This window comes from Gopherus flavomarginatus, chromosome 20, assembly GCF_025201925.1.
Source record: "Gopherus flavomarginatus isolate rGopFla2 chromosome 20, rGopFla2.mat.asm, whole genome shotgun sequence".
NCBI classification, from domain to species: domain Eukaryota; kingdom Metazoa; phylum Chordata; order Testudines; family Testudinidae; genus Gopherus; species Gopherus flavomarginatus.
This window is the reverse complement of record NC_066636.1, coordinates 6353911-6372917: the sequence shown is the minus strand read 5'-3', so window position 1 is coordinate 6372917 and position 19007 is coordinate 6353911. Positions and strand designations below refer to the sequence as shown.

Here is a 19007-nt window from a genome sequence, read left to right as displayed (position 1 = left end):
GCTCCCTGGCTAGGGCGGGGGGGCCGGGTGTCCAGGCTGGAGGCGGGGCCTGCCGGGGCTGCAGCTGGCGGCCCAGGCTCCTCCTGTCACAGCCCAGCCGGAAGGGAGCCGCAGCGAGCTCGGGGAGAGCGCCGAGCCCTGCAGAGCCCAGCCCGGGACGGCGAGCTTGGGGCGAGCCCGGGGGCATCCAGTGCGGGGAGCTCAGGTTCGGCTCGGAGCCCGCCGGGAGCCGCGGCCATGGCTCTGCCCGCGGGGCTCTGGGCAGCCTGGATCCAGCTGGTGCTGAGCGCTGGAGCCACCAGCCAGGTGAGGAGGCTCCAGGGGGCAGGGCGGGTGTATGGGGCTGGGGCATGCCTGATTGGGGGCGGTGAGGGGCGCACAGGCAGCGCCCTGTGGAGGGTTTGTTGGAGGGGGCGTTTTTCCTGGGTAGCCGTGGGGGGCCTGGAGGCGGGGGGAGGTAAAGAGGGGTGTAAATCACCCCACTTCCCTGTTCCCTCACCTAGGGCAGGCCACGACGTAGGCTAAGCCCCCCTCCGCCCCGTGTGTAGTTGGGGGGGGGGTTTAGCGAGAGCTCTCCAGATGTGACTCTTTGGGGGTGGGGGAAGTGAAGCACAGAGGGACTTACCAAGGTCACCCCATAAGCAAGAGATAGAACCCAAGAGTCCTGGCGCCCAGCCCCCTGCTCTAACCTAACAGACCCCAGTCCCTTCCCTGAACCAGGAGAGAACCCAGGAGTCCTGCCTCCCACCACCCCCTGCACTAACCCACCAGATCCTGCTCTGCTTCCAGAGCCAGGAGAGAACACAGGAGTCCTGGCCCCTACTCTCAGGGGCCCTAATGCCCCATGCTATGTGGTAACGGGTAGCAGCAGTGGTGGGCGATGCCCTGGACCCCAGGTCTCATGTGGGGGTATCCCTGCAGTGCCCCCTTTCCCCAGGCATTCCCCATGGCTCCATTCTGGGACCCTGTGGTCGGGTCTGGCAGCCCCACAGATTAGGATGGGCCTGGCCTGGAGCTGCCCTCTCACCCCCCATGAGAGTTTCCTGGGGAGGGTCACTGTGCCCCATGCCAATGGGGCAGCCTGGTGTTTGGGGTAAGGGAGCCTACTTCCTTGGATGGCATGGTCACCACTGAGCTGTGGGCCCCTCCTCTGGCCTGTGGGGTTCCAGCCCTGCATATGGGAGCTCCCCTGGACATCAGCTAATGCTGAGCTCCCCCCAGCAGCCCCCAGTTTCTGGCAATGCCCCTGGCTGACCCCAAGCAGGCCTGGTTAGCATTCATGCCCCTGGTGCCACTGGCTGGCGTGGCACATGGGGCAGTGCCACAATGGCCATGCTTGTTCTGTTGCCTATGGTAAGTGGGCCTCGTGCCTGCTGGGCTATGGAGCTGTGGGGGGAACCTCCCCCTCCATCATCCTGGACACCCAGCTCTATCCCATGCCAGCTGCTCTAGGTCAAGCTGGGCGGAAGGGGGGCAATGGGAGCAGTTGGGGCCTGAGAACCTAGATTTCCCTCCTCCATATGTCCCATCACGCAAGGCAGCGCCAAGGGACAGATCGGGGATGGGGGCAATGCCCCATCAGTGCTGCAGGAGGGGAAGGATAGGAAACCCCCAGCTGGTGCAAGGTCCCTCTGCCTTGCTGTGCCCTGTCTCTGCGAGCTTTAACCCCCCATCCCCCGCCACCATGTTCAGTGCCCTACTGCTCTTGGGTTGATGGTTGAGGCCTGGTCTTTGGACGGGTCGGTTCTGGTGCCCAGCCCCCCCACCAACCCCTAGACCCCCCTCCCCTCACAGAGCTGGAATCGAACCTAGGAGTCCTGACTCTTGGCTGTGGGCCCCTTGATACCAGAAAGCCAAACTGGATAGAAGTAGGAGGGCTGGGTGGGGAGCCAGGACTCCTGGGTTCTTTTCCTGGCTCTAGGAGAGGAGTGGGGTCTAGGGGTTGGAGCAGGAGGGCTCCAGGACAGGACTCTGAGGTTCTATCCCAACTCTGGTAGGGGAGTGGGGTAGAGTGCCATAATCTTTATTTTAGATGATGTGTGTGGGGAGGGGGTTCTTCTGTAGGGGGGGATGCTGCTCCTCCCATGGCTACCTTTGCTCCCCCCATGAATCTGGGGAGATCCCTTCATCTGCCCTTGGTCCTATGTTGTTGCCAGTTACCAACCCCCCCCCACCCCCCGCTTGCCATCTGGTGCCTTAATTTACTGATGGATGTAGCATGGATAATTCATGGGCTGGAAGGGGAGACAAGGAGCAGGGATGGGTGCGGGAGGGAGGGACAGAAAGTAGGGGGAAGGGTGGATGGGGGGGAAGGGAATGAGTAGGGGGCACAGCTTGTAATTTTCACCTTGGCAGCCTCCATTCCTTCTGTTGTCCCCCTCCCCAACTGGTCCCCCTTCTGCCGCATTAGCTGCCATCCCATTAGCTGCCCCGTGCAGCATCTAACCCCCTTCTCACCCTCCCCAAGATGCTGGGCTGGGGGGAGGCTGAAGTCAGCCTAGGCTAAATCGTGGCAGCTGCTGAAAAGCCGGGAGTGAGCAGCTTAGCCAGGGAGAGCTGGGATAATCTGGGCTGAACCGGGGCCAGCCCCCTCTGGCATCCCCCGCCAACCCTACCCCTCCCATGGCAGAGAGACAGCCCCCCGCCCACCCAATGCCCCTCCCTCATAGAGACGCAGCCCCTGACCCTCCGTGGTTCCTGCCCCGCTACTGCCCCTCCGCAGCTCCCTACCTCCCCCTCCTCAGTGCTCCTCCCCGACACAGACACAGCCCCTGCCCCCATGTCCTGCCAAGCCAGAGCCCCTCCCCAGGACACAGCCACACGCCCCCCACCTCAGTGCTCTTCCCTCAGTGCATTGACACAGACCCCTGCCCAGCCAGTTCCCCTCCTCCACAGAGGCACATCTCCCTGCCCCCCATTTCCCTCACCCATCTAAGGGCTCCCCATGCACCACACAGAGAGATGAGGGTCACCCTTCTGGGGAGGAGCAAGGAAACACTCTGCACCCCTCCCCTGATACTCCCCTGATACTCCCCCAAGTGGGTACCCGAGTGGAGGCTGAGAAAGGAAGAGCCCTCCTGACACATGGGGGGATCTGTGGAGGCCCCCCAAAATCCTGGGGTCTCTGACCTTCACTGGGGTGTCTGAGCTCAGGGCAAGGGTGAGGCCCCTGGGATTATGACCCAGTGCCACGAAACAGGGCAGAGAATCCCGACCCGCAGCCCCTGCTAGCCCAGCCCTGCCCCCCACTGCTCTGCCAGTGACGCGCCCTCCCGACCCACAGCCCCGTGGCTACCCTGGCAGGGTCGAGAATGAGCCCTTTGTTGTTGTTTTGGTTGGGCCGGGTGAGGCTTTGAAAGGCGGTTTGTTAAAGGGCCAAGGCTGGCACTGGGCCGGGCGGGGGCAGGGATGGCACCTGGTTCCTCGGTCCCAGGGCTCGGTGGGGGAGGGGGGATGACCCTCATGCCCTGCTAGGAACCGTCCTCCCTGGGAAAGATGGGGGGGTCGGGGCAAATGAGGGGCAGAGATCCCATTTCCTCAGCAGTGATGAGAGGTAATGGTGGGGTATGGGGGAATGAGAGGGGGAGGGGCTGGGATGGGGGGAAGGGAGGGTAAGTGGAGGGAGGGCTGGGATCGGGGAGGGTGATCCTGGGGGATGGGAGGTGGGGAGAGGGGCTGGGATGGGGGGGAAGGAAGTGTGAGTGGAGGGGGGCTGGGATGGGGGAGGGTGGTTATGTGTGGGGGATGGAGCGGATGATAGGGGGAGGGTTATTTAAAAGTCCTTCTGGGAGACGGTCTCCATGGCGACCAGGAAGATCGGGCAACTCCATGGGGAGCAATTACCGCAGCAACAACATCCCTGTGGTTGCTTGGGAGAGAGAGAGAGAGATGGATGGGGGGGGCATGAACCGGTCACTGAGCCACCCCTAGGGGTCCTCCAGCTCTGACAGAGCCCCCAAACCTGACCCATCGCCCTCCACCTGCTGACCTAGAGGGAGAAGCCTCCGTGTCCCATTCCCTGCCCCCTTGAGCCAGCCAGTCCCTGCCCTGTACAGATCGCAGCTGGTGCCCCCTCGAGGGGAAAGGCCCTGTGCACACTGAAGGGGAGGTGGGGCGGGATCAGCTGGGAGCCCAATCTGGCTCCAGGATCGGGCTCCCCCACCTGGTCACAGGGTGCTGGCACCTCCTGCTCTGATGCCAGCAAGACGGGCAGGGATGCATGTCTGGCGGGTGCAGTGGGGTTGAGTGCGGCAGGGGCAGGGCAGGCTGGGCACTTATCTCTCCCCCCATGGCAGGCGCTGGGTGTGGTGAGGGTGGAGCAGTCCAGGCACTAACCCCTCCCCCTGTTGCTGGCACTGGGCATGGCAGGAGTGGGCGGGTCAGGTGCTAACCCCTCCTTCCCCCATGGCAGGTGGTGGGGCTGGCCAGGTGCTGACCCCTCCCCCCATGGCAGGGGCTGGGCATGGCAGAGGTGAGGCTGGATGGGCACTAACCCCTTGCCCTGTGGCAGGTGCTGGGTGTGGCAGGGGCACCTGTGTCCGAGCCCCAGGTGGCCGTGTTCTGTGGGAAGCTGACCATGCATCGAAACCTGCAGACAGGTGGTTGGGACCCTGATGCTGCTGGCGCCCACAGCTGCTTCCGCAACCGCCAGGAGATCCTCACCTACTGCCAGGAGGTACCTGCTCCACAGCTCCCCCTGCCCCATGGCTCCCCCACAACCCATGGTCTCCCCCATACCCTCCGCACTTGCACCCTGCCAGGAGATCCTCGCCTACTGCCAGAACGTACCGACCCCCTCTCTCCCACACACGCCTCCTTCCCCCGTGCAGCCTCGCACTGGCCCCCTCCCAATAGCTCCATTTCCATGGTCTGTTCCCCGCCAGTGATGGGGTCTCCCCGTGCTGCGCTCTTCACACAACAGTGCAAAGGACTGAAAGATATTTGGAGGTGAGGGGCTGATCCGTTCCCAGGGGAGACCCAGGGATGAGGAAAAAGGGGCAGAGACCCCTATTGAATTCCTGCTGCCCCATGGTTCTTCCCCATGGCCCCTGCTGTCTGCCTCCATCTTTGGGGGGGAGGGGCAGGATCTTATGCCCCTATTGACCTTTCGGTGATAACTGCCTGCCCCACAGGTGTACCCCGAGCTGCAGATCACCAATGCAGTGGAAGGCACCCAGCCAGTCACCATTGATAACTGGTGCAAGAAAGGACGTCCCCAATGCAAGGGGCATCGGCACATCGTGGTGCCCTACAGGTGCCTGGGTGAGTGGGGTTGGGGGCAGGACGCCTGGATTCCATCCCTGATTCTGGGAGGGGACTGACGTCTAGTAGGTAGAGTTGGGGGGTTGAGAGCCAGGAATGCTGGGTTCTCTTCCCAGCTCTGGGAGGGGAGGAGGGTCTGGGGGTGTGTAGGGGCCATGCTGACCCTGTGTGTGTGTCATCCCCTCTCACCCCCCACCCCCACCAGTGGGTGAGTTTGTCAGTGAAGCTCTTCTTGTGCCTGACACCTGCAAGTTCCTGCATCAGGAGAAGATGGATTCATGTGAGAGCTACGTCTACTGGCATGGCGTGGCCAAGGAGGTGAGCGTGGGCAGGGGTGCCGGAGGACCCCAATGTCATCCCTGGGCTGCCAGTGCACCCCCTGGGGAGACTGCCCCTTACAGGCACCAGCGTGTACCACTACCTTCTGGGAGAGTTGGGGTGGGGCTTCTCGGCAGATACCACTCTCATGTGGGGTGGGCGAGGCTTCAGGACAGACAATTGAGGGGAGGGGGGCTTGAGAGATACCACTGCCATCTGGGGAGGGAATTCTTGGGAGACACCATTGCCATTTGGGAGCAGGGAGTTGTGGGGAGATATGCAGGGGGGGGCAGTTTGTGGAAGATACCACTGCGATTAAGAGGGATTTCATTGCCATCTGGGAAAGGTCTAGTGCAGGGGTTCTTAAACTGGGGGTCGGGACCCCTCAGGGGGTCACAGGATTATTACATGGGGGGTCGTGAGCTGTCAGCCTCCACCCCAAATCCTGCTTTGCATCCAGCATTTATAATGGTATTACATTAAAAACACCTTTTTATATATTTATAAGGTGGGTTGCTTGCTATGTGGAAGGAGTCACCAGTACCAAGGTTTGAGAACCACTGGTCTAGTGGGATACCATGGCCATAGGGGAGGATTGGTGGGGGAGGGTAAGTCTGAGGACGTACCATTGCCACAGGGGAGTAGGCAGTTTTCAGGACATACCATTGTTGGGGGGAATTTTTTGGAAAATATTGTTGCTATTAGGGGGTGTTAGGAGATACCACTGCCATTGGCGGGGAGCTCTCAGGAGATACCATTGCTATTGAGGAGGCGTTATTGGGAGATACCAGTGGCTTGGAGGTAGGTAGGAGGGGTGCTTGTTGATATACCAATGCTGGATTGTGTAAGGGTGTCTGATGCTGCTCCCCCAGGCCTGCAGCAGTGAGGGGCTGGAGCTGCACAGCTATGGGATGCTGCTGCCCTGTGGGGCTGACCGCTTCCGGGGTGTGGAGTACGTGTGCTGCCCCTCACTCCCCCTCCCTGTCCGGCTGGAGGAACCCACCCCGGTCCCCCGCAACATGGCCCCACTGAAGGAAGAGCCCAAGAGCAGGTGAGGGGACATACAGGGCACTGTTGTGGGGGAGCTTGCACCCTGTCTCCTTTGCTCGGGGCACTGCTGCAAGGGAAGCTCACAGCACCCCCACTCCATGCAGCTCAGGGCACTGCTGCAAGGGAAGCTCACAGCACCCCCACTCCATGCAGCTCAGGGCACTGCTGCAAGGGAAGCTCACAGCACCCCCACTCCATGCAGCTCAGGGCACTGCTGTGAGGGAAGCTCACAGCCCATCCCTGATTCTTGCCCTTCAACCCTGCTGTAGTGAGAGGCTCCCAACAGGCTGGGCCCCCATGGAAGAGGAGACACTGGAGGCGGATGGGGATGGGGAGGAGGATGTTGAGGAGGAGGAGGAGAACGAAGGCCCCAGGGACAGTGCAGACGACACTGACCCCTTCCCCGCCACCTGGGATGACTATTTTGTGGAGCCCGGTTACTACGACGACAGCGTCACCCAGACCACCATCACCACCACCACGCGGACCACCGAGGAGGAGGGCAAAGGTGAGACCCAGTCCCTGGGCAGGGGGCAGCTGTGTGGAGCGGAGGGGTGGCCGTCCACAATCCTCCAGGGCAGATGACCGCAGGGACAGAGCTGGAAGTTTCCCACAATTCCCAGGAGCAGGGCATTGCTGCGGTGGGGGGAGGGCACAGAGAGCTGTCAGTTTCCCAGAATCTCCTGGGGCAGGGTGCTGCTGGGGGGCGGAGCTGGCAATTTCTGCTGTGCTGACTCTTTCAGACGGGGTGGGAGTTCCCAGGCAAAGGGGGATGGCACAGCCTGGCACGGAGCTGATGCACCTGCGGATTGGGGGTGGGAGATGGGATGCTCAGCTGCCTAGGCTGTTTTCATCTCCTCCCTACATCACAATGTGGCTCCTGTTCTGCGTGGCACTGTGCCCAGCTGTGCCAGGCTCAGAGGCAGCCGCCGGAGACCCTCCACCCTGCCTGGGTTCAGGAGAAACTGCAGCCCAATACCCCAGTGCAGTGCTAGGGGGCGCTCAGCTGCAGGGGTGGGGGCTCAGCAGGGGGCGCCGTGCTGTGGGGAGTGGGGCAGGGGCTCAGCAGGGGGTGCTGTGCTGCAGGGTGGGGCTCAGTGGAGGATGCTGTGCTGCGGGGAGCAGGGTGGGGCTCGGTGGGGTGCGCCCTGCTGCGGGGAGCGGGGCAGGGCTCGGGTGCGCTGTGCTGCGGGGAGTGGGGCGGGGGTTTGGGGGGGTGCGCCGTGCTGTGGGGAGTGAGGGGGGACACTGTGCTGCGGGGGCAGCAGGGCTCGACGAGGGCCACTGAGCTTTGGGGCATGGCCCGATGAGGACTCATCAGGGGGTACCAAGCTGACAGCCCCTCTCCCCCACAGCCAGCCCTACCCCGCACCCCACAGATGGCGTGGACATTTACTTCGAGATGCCAGGTGACGGGAGTGAACACGCCAACTTCCTGCGAGCCAAGATGGACCTGGAGGAGCGCAGGATGAAACAGATTAACAAGGTGCTTGGGGGGAGGGATTCCCCCCCCACACTCTGGCCCCCCCTTGGTTATCCCCGGCACGGTAGCCCACGCGTGGGCTCCGCCTCCATGTCTGCAGGGGTCTCTCCGTGGCAAGTTCCACATGGCCAGGGCTGCCCCCGACTCACCTGTCAGGAGGTCCTGTCAGGTTCTGACCCCCCTTGCTGCTATGGGAGCAGGCCACCAACACGGACCACATACAGACATGGCCCGTGTTGGTGGCCTGTGCACCGGCAAGCATGGAGTGGGACTGTGGAGCTTGCAAGCCTGGGGGATGCAGGCTGATGACAGGCAGGGTGCTGAATGTAGGGCCAGGCCCCCCATTCATCCCCAGTCCCCCCCACCAGGTGATGAAGGAGTGGGCCGAGGCGGACAACCAGGCCAAGGAGCTACCTAAGGCTGACCGGCAGGCACTGAATGAGGTGAGTCCCATGTCTGCTGGGAGGGCACGGTGGGGCTGCCCCCACAGGTTCATGACCCTGCCCCCTCCCCGCCCCCTCCCTCCTGACACCCAGGGCTGTCCCACAGCCACCCTTCGGTGGCACCAAGTCTGCCTGAGGGGTTGGGGGACACCACTCACTTGCCCCTGTCCCACTGGCGCCTCTCACTTCTCCCTTGTGGGTTCCTGGCCCCGCCCCTGCTGACTAGCCCCACCTTCCGTGACCTCCCTGGCCTCACCCATTTGAGTTCTTGACCATGGTCCCACTGCCTCTTCCCCCCACCCCCCCGAGGGTTCCCGCCCCACCTCCAATAACCTTCCCCCCTGGATTCTCAGCTCCACCCCCTTGAGGGCTCCTGGCTTGGCCCCTGCTGACCCCCAGCCCCTCCCCACACAGCATTTCCAGTCAATCCTGCAGACACTGGAGGAACAGGTGGCGGGCGAGCGGCAGCAGCTGGTGGAGACGCACCTGGCCCGGGTGGTGGCCCTGCTCAATGACAATCGGCGCGTGGCACTGGAGAGTTACCTGAGCGCCGTGCAGAGCGACAGCCTGCAGGTGGGTGAGGCAGCCTTGATCCGAGGGCACTGGATCCTGGCGGGGAAGGGGGCAGGTCAGCCTAGAATGGGTTCTAGAACGGGGTGCCAATTGGTTGGCTCAGATGCTATTTTTGCCCTGGATCGGCTGCCCCAGCTGGAGCAAGTGCCGTGTGGATTAGTGGGAGTGGGTCAGTCTAGAACAGGTTCTGAAGTTGAGATTTCTATTGACTCTGCCTCTCTGCCCAGCCAGAGCAAGTGCTGAATGTATTGGCAGGAGTGGGCCAGTCTAGAATGTAGTGTAGAGTAGGGGTGCTGATTGACCAGCTCTGACTCCACTTCTCCCCTGCGATTGGCTGCCCAGCCAGAGCGGGTGCTGCCGGCGCTGAGGTGGTACATTCGGGCGGAGCAGAAGGACCAGCGGCACACGCTGCGGCACTACCAGCATGTTCGTGCCGTCGACCCCGAGAAGGCTGAGCAGATGAAGTTCCAGGTGGGGACCGCCCTCAACCGTCCCCACCCCTGGTGGTCAGGGGAGAGGAGCGCCTGTCCTAACAGCCCCCCGTCTGTCTGTCTCCTCCTCCATGTGTCCCCAGGTGTACACCCACCTGCATGTCATTGAGGAGCGCGTGAACCAGAGCCTGGCCCTGCTGTACAAGAACCCTCAGCTCTCTGGGGGGTTGCGGAACCAGATACGTACGTATCCCAATGGCCCCTCCCCTGACAGGCCTTCGCCTGGCTCTCCACGGGGCAGTGGGACCAGATTTGTATATACCCCCGTGGCCCCCTCCCCGGCTCTCCATGGGGCTGCAGGACCTGATATGTACGTACCCCAATGTTCCCTCCCCCAACGGCCTCCTCCCCCAGCTCTCCGCGGGGCTGTGGGACCAGATACATATGTACCCCGATGGCCTCTCCCTGGATGGCCTCCCCCCCGGCTCTCCGTGGGGCTGTGGGACCAGATACCCTGATGGCCCCCTGCCCTGGCTCTCCATGGGGCTGCAGGACCTGGTATGTATGTACCCCAATGGCCCCTCCCCTGACGGCCTCCTCCCCTGGCTGTCCACGGGGCTGTGGGACCAGATATGTATGTACCACGATGGCCCTCTCCCCCAACAGCCTCCTCCCCCCCCAGCTCTCCATGGGGCTGTGGGACCAGCTACATACGTACCCCAATGGCCCCTCCCCCAGTGGCCTCCCCCAGCTCTCTGTGGGGCTGCGGGACCAGATACGTACGTACCCCAATGGCCCCTCCCCCGGCTCGCTGCGGGACCAGATACATATGTATTCTGCGGCCCCTCCCCCAGCTCTCCACAGGGCTGCGGGACCAATACATTCATACCCCAACGGCCCCTCCCCCGGATCTCTGCGGGGCTGTGGGACCAGATATACATGCACCCTGATGGCACCCCCTGGCTCTTCGCTGGGCTGCAGGACCAGATATGTATGTACCCCGGCAGCCTCCCCCCCCATCCCCCCGGCTCTCCACAGGACTGCAGGACCAGATAGATATGTACCCCAGCAGCCCCTCCCCTGACAGGCTCTCACCTAACAGCCCCCTCGCCTGGCTCTCTGTTGGACCATATAGCCCCCCAATGGCCCTTCCTCCAACAGCCATAAGGGCTGCAGGACCAGATACATACATACATACATACATACCCACCCCAACGGCCCCCTGATGGCCCAGGGTCCTGACATCCTCCCCCCTGACAGTCCCCCGGCTCTCCGTGGGGCTGAGGGACAAGATACGTACAAACCCTGGTAGCCTGGCCCCCCAACATCTCTTCTCCCGATGCCCCCCCTTCCCCAATGTACCCAGCTTCCCAAAGGTCTTTGCCCCTGATGGCCACCTGACACCCCGCCCCCCAGTGTCCCAGCCCCTGATGGCCAGTGTCCCCGATGGCCCGACCCCACCGATGCCCCCTTCCTCTTACATTGCCTTCCCCCAGTGACCCCCCCTCAACATCCCCATCACCCACCCCTGGGTGGTGGGACCTGTGTGTACCTCCTGCCAACTCCGCCCCCAATGCTCCCTCCCCCATGACACCCACCCCACCAACTAGATGTGTGTGCTGCCCTTGCCAGGCTCTCAGAGGGGCTGTAGGAGCTGGCCTATATGTACCCCACACCCAGGGGCAGCGAATTGTATGGGCCTGTGGTGCCCTTGTTTTACCAATACGAGAGCACAGGGGCCCAGCTCCACCAAAGTTTGGGGCCGAGTCTCTTTCCCCGCCCCACCTGCCATATCTGGGCAATTTAAAAGGGCTTGGGGTCCCCGCCGCCACCACTAGCAGTGCAATGGGGCTAAGGCCACTCCACTTCCAGAAGCGGCTGGCATGTCCCTGTAGCCCCAGGGGGATGGGGGGGCGGGGGCTCTGCGTGCTGCCCCGACCCCGAGCGCCAACTCTGACAACAGTGGCCAATGGGAGCTGCGGGGGGTGGTGCTTGCAGGCAGCGGCACGTGGAGACCTCTCTGGCCCCCCACCTAGGAGCTGCTGCCAGAGGGAGGTGCAGGTCACTTTTGGGAGCCACCTGAGGTAAGCGCTGCACCCTCATCCTCTCCCACACGCCAACCCCCTGTCCCAGCCCAGACCCTGCACCTGAACTCTCTCCCAGAGCCTGCCCTCTGCATCCTCTCATGCACCCCAACCCCCTGCCCCAGCCCAGACTCCGCTCCCAAACTCTCTCCCAGAGCCTGCACCCCCTCCAGCACTCCAACTGCCTGCCCCAGCCCAAAGCCTGCATCCAAACTCCCTCCCAGAGCCCACACCCACTCCTGCACCCCAGCCCAGAGCCCGCACCACCCAAACTTCCTCCCAGAGCCTGACCACTCTTACACCCAAGACTCCTCCTAGAGCTTTAAGCAGGGGTGCGTTTGTGTGTGGAGGGGGGACTTGGACCCGTTCTGGGCACCACCAAAAATTATATAAACCTATCACCCCTGCCCACATCCATCTGGGATGCCTTCTACCCCTCCCCCTGCCCTGACACCCTCATGCTCAGCTCTGGGAGGGGAGTGGGGTCTATTGGGTTAGAGCAGGGAAGCTGGGAGCCAAGACTCCTTGGTTCTATCCCTGACTCTGGGAGGGGAGTGGGGTGAGACGGCTTCAGTCACAGAGACCCCCTCAGGACTGTTACCTGATGTACTTAAACTACTTCTGAGCCTCTTTTTCCTGCCAGTTTGGGACTCCAGAACCCTGCCATGTTGAGCCAGACATGCTAGTCTGCTGCTACACAGACGCAGGTCTGGTCCATGCCCCTAAAGCTGCAGACTTTAACCAAAAACTGCTCAAGTCACCTATCTCCAGCATGCAGACACCTAGTTCCCAATGGGATCCAAACTTCAAATAAATCCGTTTTACTCTGTACAAAGCTTATACAGGGTAAACTCATTAATTGTCTGCCCTCTATAATACTGATAGAGATGCACAGCTGTTTGCTCCCCCAGGTATTAATCGCTTACTCTGGGTTAATTAATAAACAAAAGTGATTTTATTAAGTATATAGAGTAGGATTTAAGTGGTTTCAAGTAATAACAGATGGAACAAAGTAAGTTACCAAACAAAACACTCAAGTCTAAGCCTAATACATTTAAGAAACTGAATACAGGTAAATCTCTCCCTCAGAGATGTTCCAATAAGCTTTTCTCACAGACTAGACTCCTTTCTAGTCTGGGCCAATCCTTTCCCCTAGTACAGTTCTTGTTAGTCACAGCTCAGGTGGTAACTAGGGGATTTCTCATGACTGGCAGCTCCCTTTGTTCTGTTCCACTCCCTTTTATAGCTTTGGCACAAGGCGGGAATCCTTTGTCTCTTTCTGGGTTCCCACCCTTCCTTCTAAATGGAAAAGCACCAGGTTTAAGATGGATTCCAGTATCATTTGACATGTTCACATGTCCTGTGAGACTTCATTAATCACTGGCTGGCACCCAGGAAGGCTTACAAGTAAACAGAGCTATTTACAACCAATTATCCTAGTTAATGGGAGCCATCAAGATTCCAAGCCACCATTAATGGCCCACACTTTGCATAGTTACAATAGGACTTCAGAGTAATACTTCATATTTCTAGCTTTAGATACAAAAATGATGCATACATACAAATAGGATGAACACACTCAGTAGATTATTAGCTTTGTAATGATATCTTACAAGAGACCTTTTATATGAAGCATATTCCAGTACATTATATTCTCACTCAACATATTTGCACTCCATATGTTTTATGAAATGTCCCATAGGATTTAGTGGTTAGAGGGGTGGGGGGAGGCTGGGAGCCAGGATTCCTGGGTATTATTCCCAGCTCTCGGAGTGGAGTGGGGTCTAGTGGTTAGAGCAGGAGGCCAGGTTCCCAAGAGGTGGTAGGGATGCTTCTTGCTGGGGAAGGTCTCTCCGTGCTGTGACCCCGTATCCCCTGGTCTCTTTAGAGGAGCTGCTGCAGGTAGAGCGGGCAGGGACCAGCAGCCTGCTCACCACGTCCATCTCCGAGACACGCACCACCGAGGAGTTCCTGCCGTTGGACAGCAGTGAGGACCTAAGCCCCGAGGACCATCCTGACCACCTGGGGGCTGGGAACTTCTTCCAGGGGGAAGGTGAGGGGGTGGGGCCAGAACCTGGGGGTATGGATCCTATGGGGATGGGGGCAGGGCCAGAACCTGCAAGGGCAGAGCCAGAGCCTGTGGGGCAGGAACTGATGAGGAATCCACAACCTGCTGGGACTGGACTAGAACCTACAGGGCTGGGGCTGTAGAGAAGGTGAAAGGGACAGGGCTAGAAGCTTTGAGGGTGAAGGGTGAGGCCAGAACCCAAAGCATCAGGCCAAGGGCAGGGAAGGGGCTAAAACTGGTGGGAGAAGTGCTATGGGGCAGGGAGAGGGATATGAAGGGGATACCCCCATGTTTCTGTGCTAGGCTGTGTGTAGGGGGACAGGGCAATTTGTTTTCCATGGGAGGAGTCAGCATGGGCCCCCTAGCCCTACCTCAACATGTCTGTTGTCTCTGCTCTGTGTCTCTTCCTGTTGCTCCCCCACCCCACGGGCTGTCATCTTCCGCCACTCCTGCGGGGACCCCTCCTCGTCAGACTCCCAGCCAGCCGTGAAGAAAGGTGAGTGCTGGGGGTGGCCAACTACACCCCGTCCCCTTGCAGCAATCAGCCTGCTTGACTTTTACTCACCAGGACTACTTTCCTCACTGCCTACGTGACTCTCTTCTTCCCCACAGCCTCGGGGATGGCGGCGGAGTATGACTACCTCACCAGCGAGAAGATCCCATTGGGCGAGGATGAGCAGAGGGTGAGCAGATCTGGGGACTTGGAGGCCAGCCCACATTAGTGAGTAGGGGTGGGAGGGGAACAGCTGCTCTGGGGTGCACAAGCCCTTCCCCTGGATGGAATGAGGGCACAGCTTGACATGACCCCCCCTCAGCTGGGGATGTGGGTGCAATGCATGATGGGAGAGCAGCTTGATGTGACTTCCCATGAATGGAATGAGGGCACAGTGCATTATGGAAAACACAGTCTCCTCCAAGACTGTACAGGCAAGTCTTATGTTACGTGGGGGTTCCATTCCGAGGTTAGCGCGTAAAGCGAAAACCGCATATACCCAAAATTACATCTCCAAGCTCTTTAAATCTCAGCCCGCAGCTCCAGCACCCGGGCCAGGGCCAGCATTTAAAGGGCTGCTCCGGGCTCCCCACCGGGGAGCCCTTTAAATGCCAGCCCTGGCCCGGCCACCAGAACTGCGGGCAGGATTTAAAGGGCTCCACCGGGAGCCCGGAGGAGCCCTTTAAATCCTGCCCGCAGCTCCCGTGGCTGGGGTGGGGCAGCATTTAAAGGGCTCCACCGGGCATCCCGCCGCAGTGGGAAGCCAGGAGGAGCCCTTTAAACCCCAGCCCGCAGCTTTGGCAGCCGGGCTGGGGCCGGCATTTAAAGGACCCGAAGCTCCACGGTGTCTGGAGCCTCAGACCCTTAAATTTGCCCCAGGGGCTACCAGCCACCTCTGCAGCTAGGAGCACCCAGGGTGATTTAAAGGCCCTGGGAATCCCAGCCACAGCTGGTGCCCTAGGACCTTTAAATCTTGAGGCACGCCTCTTCTGCTTGAGGCCACACCCCCTCAGGACTCCCGCCTTTCAGCGTAAAGCTGAAATCGCGCATGTTAAATGCGCGTAAGTTGCAACAGACCTGTATGATGACAGTGTGTAAGGGGAATGCGGCTAAGCATCATTTATCCACAATATTTTGCACCTGTTGCCATGGAGGGATAGGTGCCCCCTCTCAGCTCTAATGTGTCTCCCTCACCCCACCCCCCAGGTAAACATCTCCATGGGGGACATCAAAGAAGTGGTGTACAAGTCCCCGGAGATTCAGCGCGACGAGCTGGTAAGCAATTGCAACATCCACAACGGCAGCGCTGCCTTCCCCCACCCCACCATGTACACCCCGTATCTGTGTCCCCCTGCAGTGCTGCCTCCCCCACCCCGCCATGTACACCCTGCATCCATGTCCCCCTGCAGCGCTACCTTCCCCCACCCTGCTCTGCCACATGTTACATCTGTCCCTCTGCAGCGCTGCCTCCCCCCTCCGTGTGCGCCCTGAATCTGTCCCCCTGCGGCGCTGCCTCCCCCTGCCGTGTGCACCCCGCATCTGTGTCCCACTGCAGTGCTGCTTCCCCCAACCCAACTCTGCTGCATGCGCCTTGAAACTGTCGTCCTGCAGTGCTGCCTCCCCTCTGCTGTGTGCCCTGCAACTGTGTCCCCCTGCAGTGCTTCCGCCCTCCAGCCCTGCTCCACCATGTGCATTTTGAAACTGTATCTCCCTGTAGTTCTGCCTTCTTATGGCCCTGCCATGTGCGCTCCGCATCGCAGTTCCCCTGTGGTTTTCCCTTAAGCCCCTCCACTCCTGCGTGTGCACACAGCAAGGGCACTCTACCACCATGTTCCCCTTTGCATTGGTGCCCCCACAGCTGCGTGCACCTTTCAGCTTGCCCCCTCCCCACCACCGTGATGGTGCCTCCTGCTCACTTGCCCCCTCCACCACTACTGGACACAATCTCTGTTCAGTAGCACCTCCTCCCATACGCAGTGCTGAGTGCATCCCCCATCTGCAGTCCCAGTCCTTCTGCTGTGCACCCCCAGATGCTGCAACCTCGCCTTTGCCCCATTGTGAGCCCTAGAAAGTCCCTGACAACCTGCACCCTACCCCTGGGGGATGGGGGGTAAAAGTAACCTGAACCCTAAACTGGGGCTCTTCCCTCTAGGGCTGTAGGACCTGCCCCCTCCTTGCTAAGCCACCCAGCCTCCCCCAGTGAGTCTACCAAGAAGGGGGAAGGAACACATGACACTCTCTGTCCCCCACAGGAGCCAGACACCCTGGTAACCATTAACAGGGGTGCCCTGATTGGCCTGCTGGTGGTAGCAGTGGCGGTTGCTATGGTGATCATCATCAGTCTCCTGATGGTTCGCCGGAAGCCCTACGGGACCATCAGCCATGGCATTGTTGAGGTGACAACCCCTTCAACCCTCACAGGGACTGCTGGCTTCATGGGACACTGGGTGGGGTGGCACAGCCAGGCAGAGCCAGAGATAGAGCCCAGGTGTCCTGACACCTGGCTCCCAGCCCCCTGCCTTGCTCTGACCCACTGGACCCCACTTTCCTCCCAGAGCTTGGGACAGACCCGGGGTCCTGGCTTCCAGCCCCTTGCCTTGCTCTAACCCACTGGACCCCCGTTTCCTCCCAGAGTTCAGGATGGACCTAGGGGTCCTGGCTCCCAGCCCCCCCGTACAGCCTCCTAGCGATGGGGTTTGGGAAAAGGGGGTGGAGCCTCCAGCCCCAGCACCCCTAACCATAGGTGGCGACTCCATGGGTGCTCCGAGGCTGGTGAGCACCCCTGACAGCTCACTGGCCCCGCTCCAGCTCACCTCCACCTCCTCTGTGAGCGCAGTGCTGCATCCTGCTTCTCACTCCCTCCCAGCGCTTGCGCTGTTTTAGGGAGGGATGGGGGAGGAGGGGGAATGAGGTTGGGGCGGGGTGGGGATTTGGGGAAGGGATCCAGTAGGGCAGTGAGGGGGTGGAGCTGGGATGGGGACTTTAGGGAAGGGGCAGGGCCAGGGCCAGGGGCAGGGAAAGGGTAGAGTTGGGGCGGGGCCAGTGCCGGGGCAGGGCACGAGCCCCCACTGGCGCTGGAGAAAGTTGGTGCCTATGCCCCTAACCCCTGTGTCTGTCTGTCCGTCCTTGGGGCAGGTGGACCCCATGGTGAGCCCTGAGGAGCGACAGCTCAGCAAGATGCAGAACCACGGCTACGAGAACCCCACCTACAAATTCTTTGAGGAGATGCACTGAGAGGCCAACTGCACCATGGGTCGGAGGGGCAGTGGGGGGACACAGAGTGAAGCATTCACAAACTGCTACCCCTCCCCCAACACTGGGAGAGGATTAAACCCACTTCCTCTCCCATCTCCCTTTCACCCACTGTCCCCTCACAATGCTACCCAGCCCCCCCAATGTGTCCCTCTCCAATGTTCCCCAGCCCCCACAACCCTCCCCCTAGTGCTCCCCCAGCCCCTTTCCCACCCTGGTTTCTAAACAGCCCACACTGCCCCTATGGAATCATGTCCCTACAATGAGGGGGGTTTTGGATGTGCTGTCGTAGGGGTGGGGTAGGGGGGTCAATCCCATCAGCTGGGATGTGGAGGATTCTGGGAGGTGTTTTGAATGTGTGCACATGCACACAACACTGTAACTACACCCAGCAACCCACCAATGTGCACCCTCTTGTACGTGCAACGCTGTGACCTACGTCCACACAACGCAGACATGGCACCATAACCTACACCCAGCAACACTTGTGTCCAAATCCACGTGTTGTTAGGTGCACACTTGCACATGCCCCTTGCTAGCTGTACTTAGTGTCAGGGACGTAGCCATGTTAGTCTGTATCAACAAAAACAATGAGCAGTTCAGTGGCACCTTAAAGACTAACAGATTTATTTGGGCATAAGCTTTCCTGAGTAAAAAACTGTTTCTTCAGAGGTATGGAGTGAAATGCCTGTATCTGTAACTCTCACTCCACGCATCTGAAGAAGTGGCTTTTTTACCCATGAAAGCCTATGACCCACTAAATCCGTTAGTCTTTAACGTGCCCCCCGACTCCTTGTTGTTTTAGCTGTATTTAATTTATTTCAAAACTCAATTTAGGGAGGGGCGTTGGGGGGGGGAGTAGTGGGATGGGGTCACACTGGGGGATGGGAGAGGGTAAATCCACTTCCTATGACTGGAGGGCTCGGTGGCTGGAGCAGGGAGGACTTAGAATCACCCTGGGTCTCTCCAGAGCCTACACTTGCCCCCTGCCCTGCCAGTCTGTATTAAAATGGGTGTCCAATTTAATGCCACACACAGAGGACTCCACAAACTCCCCACCCCAGTAGAATGACTGAAATGGGATATACCATCTTAACTCTAGGGGAGCATTAGGGCTATACTATCTGCCCCCCCCTGAAATGAAGGGGGGCAGAGTTGGGATATATCATGCCTGCTGCAGTGGGAGGGGGTACACCATCTTGTCTCTGGCTGTTGGGGGGGGTGTATTTGGGACATACCACCTTACTCCCTGTGGGGGGGAAGATGGGGAGGGGGTTAACAATAAAAAATGAGGGTAATTTATTTCCTCTGTAAAGTATCGTGCAGGCTGGGTTTCGCCTTTGTTCTCTCTGTTTAGCGTTGGTCCTGCAATCGGGGAATTCTTCGCTGTGGGGCGGGGTTTTATTGCCGGGAGGCGGGGCGAGAGGTTCAGCTGGGAGGAGTCTGACAGGATGTACCACCTGCCGTATTTGGGGTATTCGGGATATACCATAGTGCCACCGGTACAGGGGCACAGATTGGTACAGTCGGGAGCTACCATTTTACATCTG

The 19007-nt window shown here is 60.1% G+C and overlaps 1 protein-coding gene across 1 annotated transcript; it reads left to right on the top strand.

Annotated features, from left to right (window-relative positions):
- The first annotated feature begins 179 nt into the window (after window positions 1–179).
- APLP1 (amyloid beta precursor like protein 1) lies at window positions 180–18675 on the top strand. Its single transcript, XM_050929847.1, has 17 exons — window positions 180–306; window positions 4511–4675; window positions 5133–5262; window positions 5468–5580; window positions 6453–6631; window positions 6900–7138; window positions 7986–8116; window positions 8482–8556; window positions 8971–9129; window positions 9472–9600; window positions 9704–9803; window positions 13533–13697; window positions 14185–14208; window positions 14325–14395; window positions 15412–15480; window positions 16458–16601; window positions 17341–18675. Exons 1-17 carry the CDS (start codon window positions 238–240, stop codon window positions 17437–17439), a joined length of 2061 nt encoding a protein of 686 aa, XP_050785804.1. The 5' UTR covers window positions 180–237; the 3' UTR covers window positions 17440–18675.
- The last annotated feature ends 332 nt before the right edge of the window (window positions 18676–19007 follow it).

Coding starts and splice junctions, on each gene's coding strand:
- APLP1 (XM_050929847.1), top strand. CDS start 238: ATGGCTCTGCCCGCGGGGCTCTGGGCAGCCTGGATCCAGCTGGTGCTG. Junction 5,581..6,452: donor GGCATGGCGTGGCCAAGGAG/GTGAGCGTGGGC, acceptor CTGCTCCCCCAG/GCCTGCAGCAGTGAGGGGCT. Junction 16,602..17,340: donor TCAGCCATGGCATTGTTGAG/GTGACAACCCCT, acceptor TCCTTGGGGCAG/GTGGACCCCATGGTGAGCCC.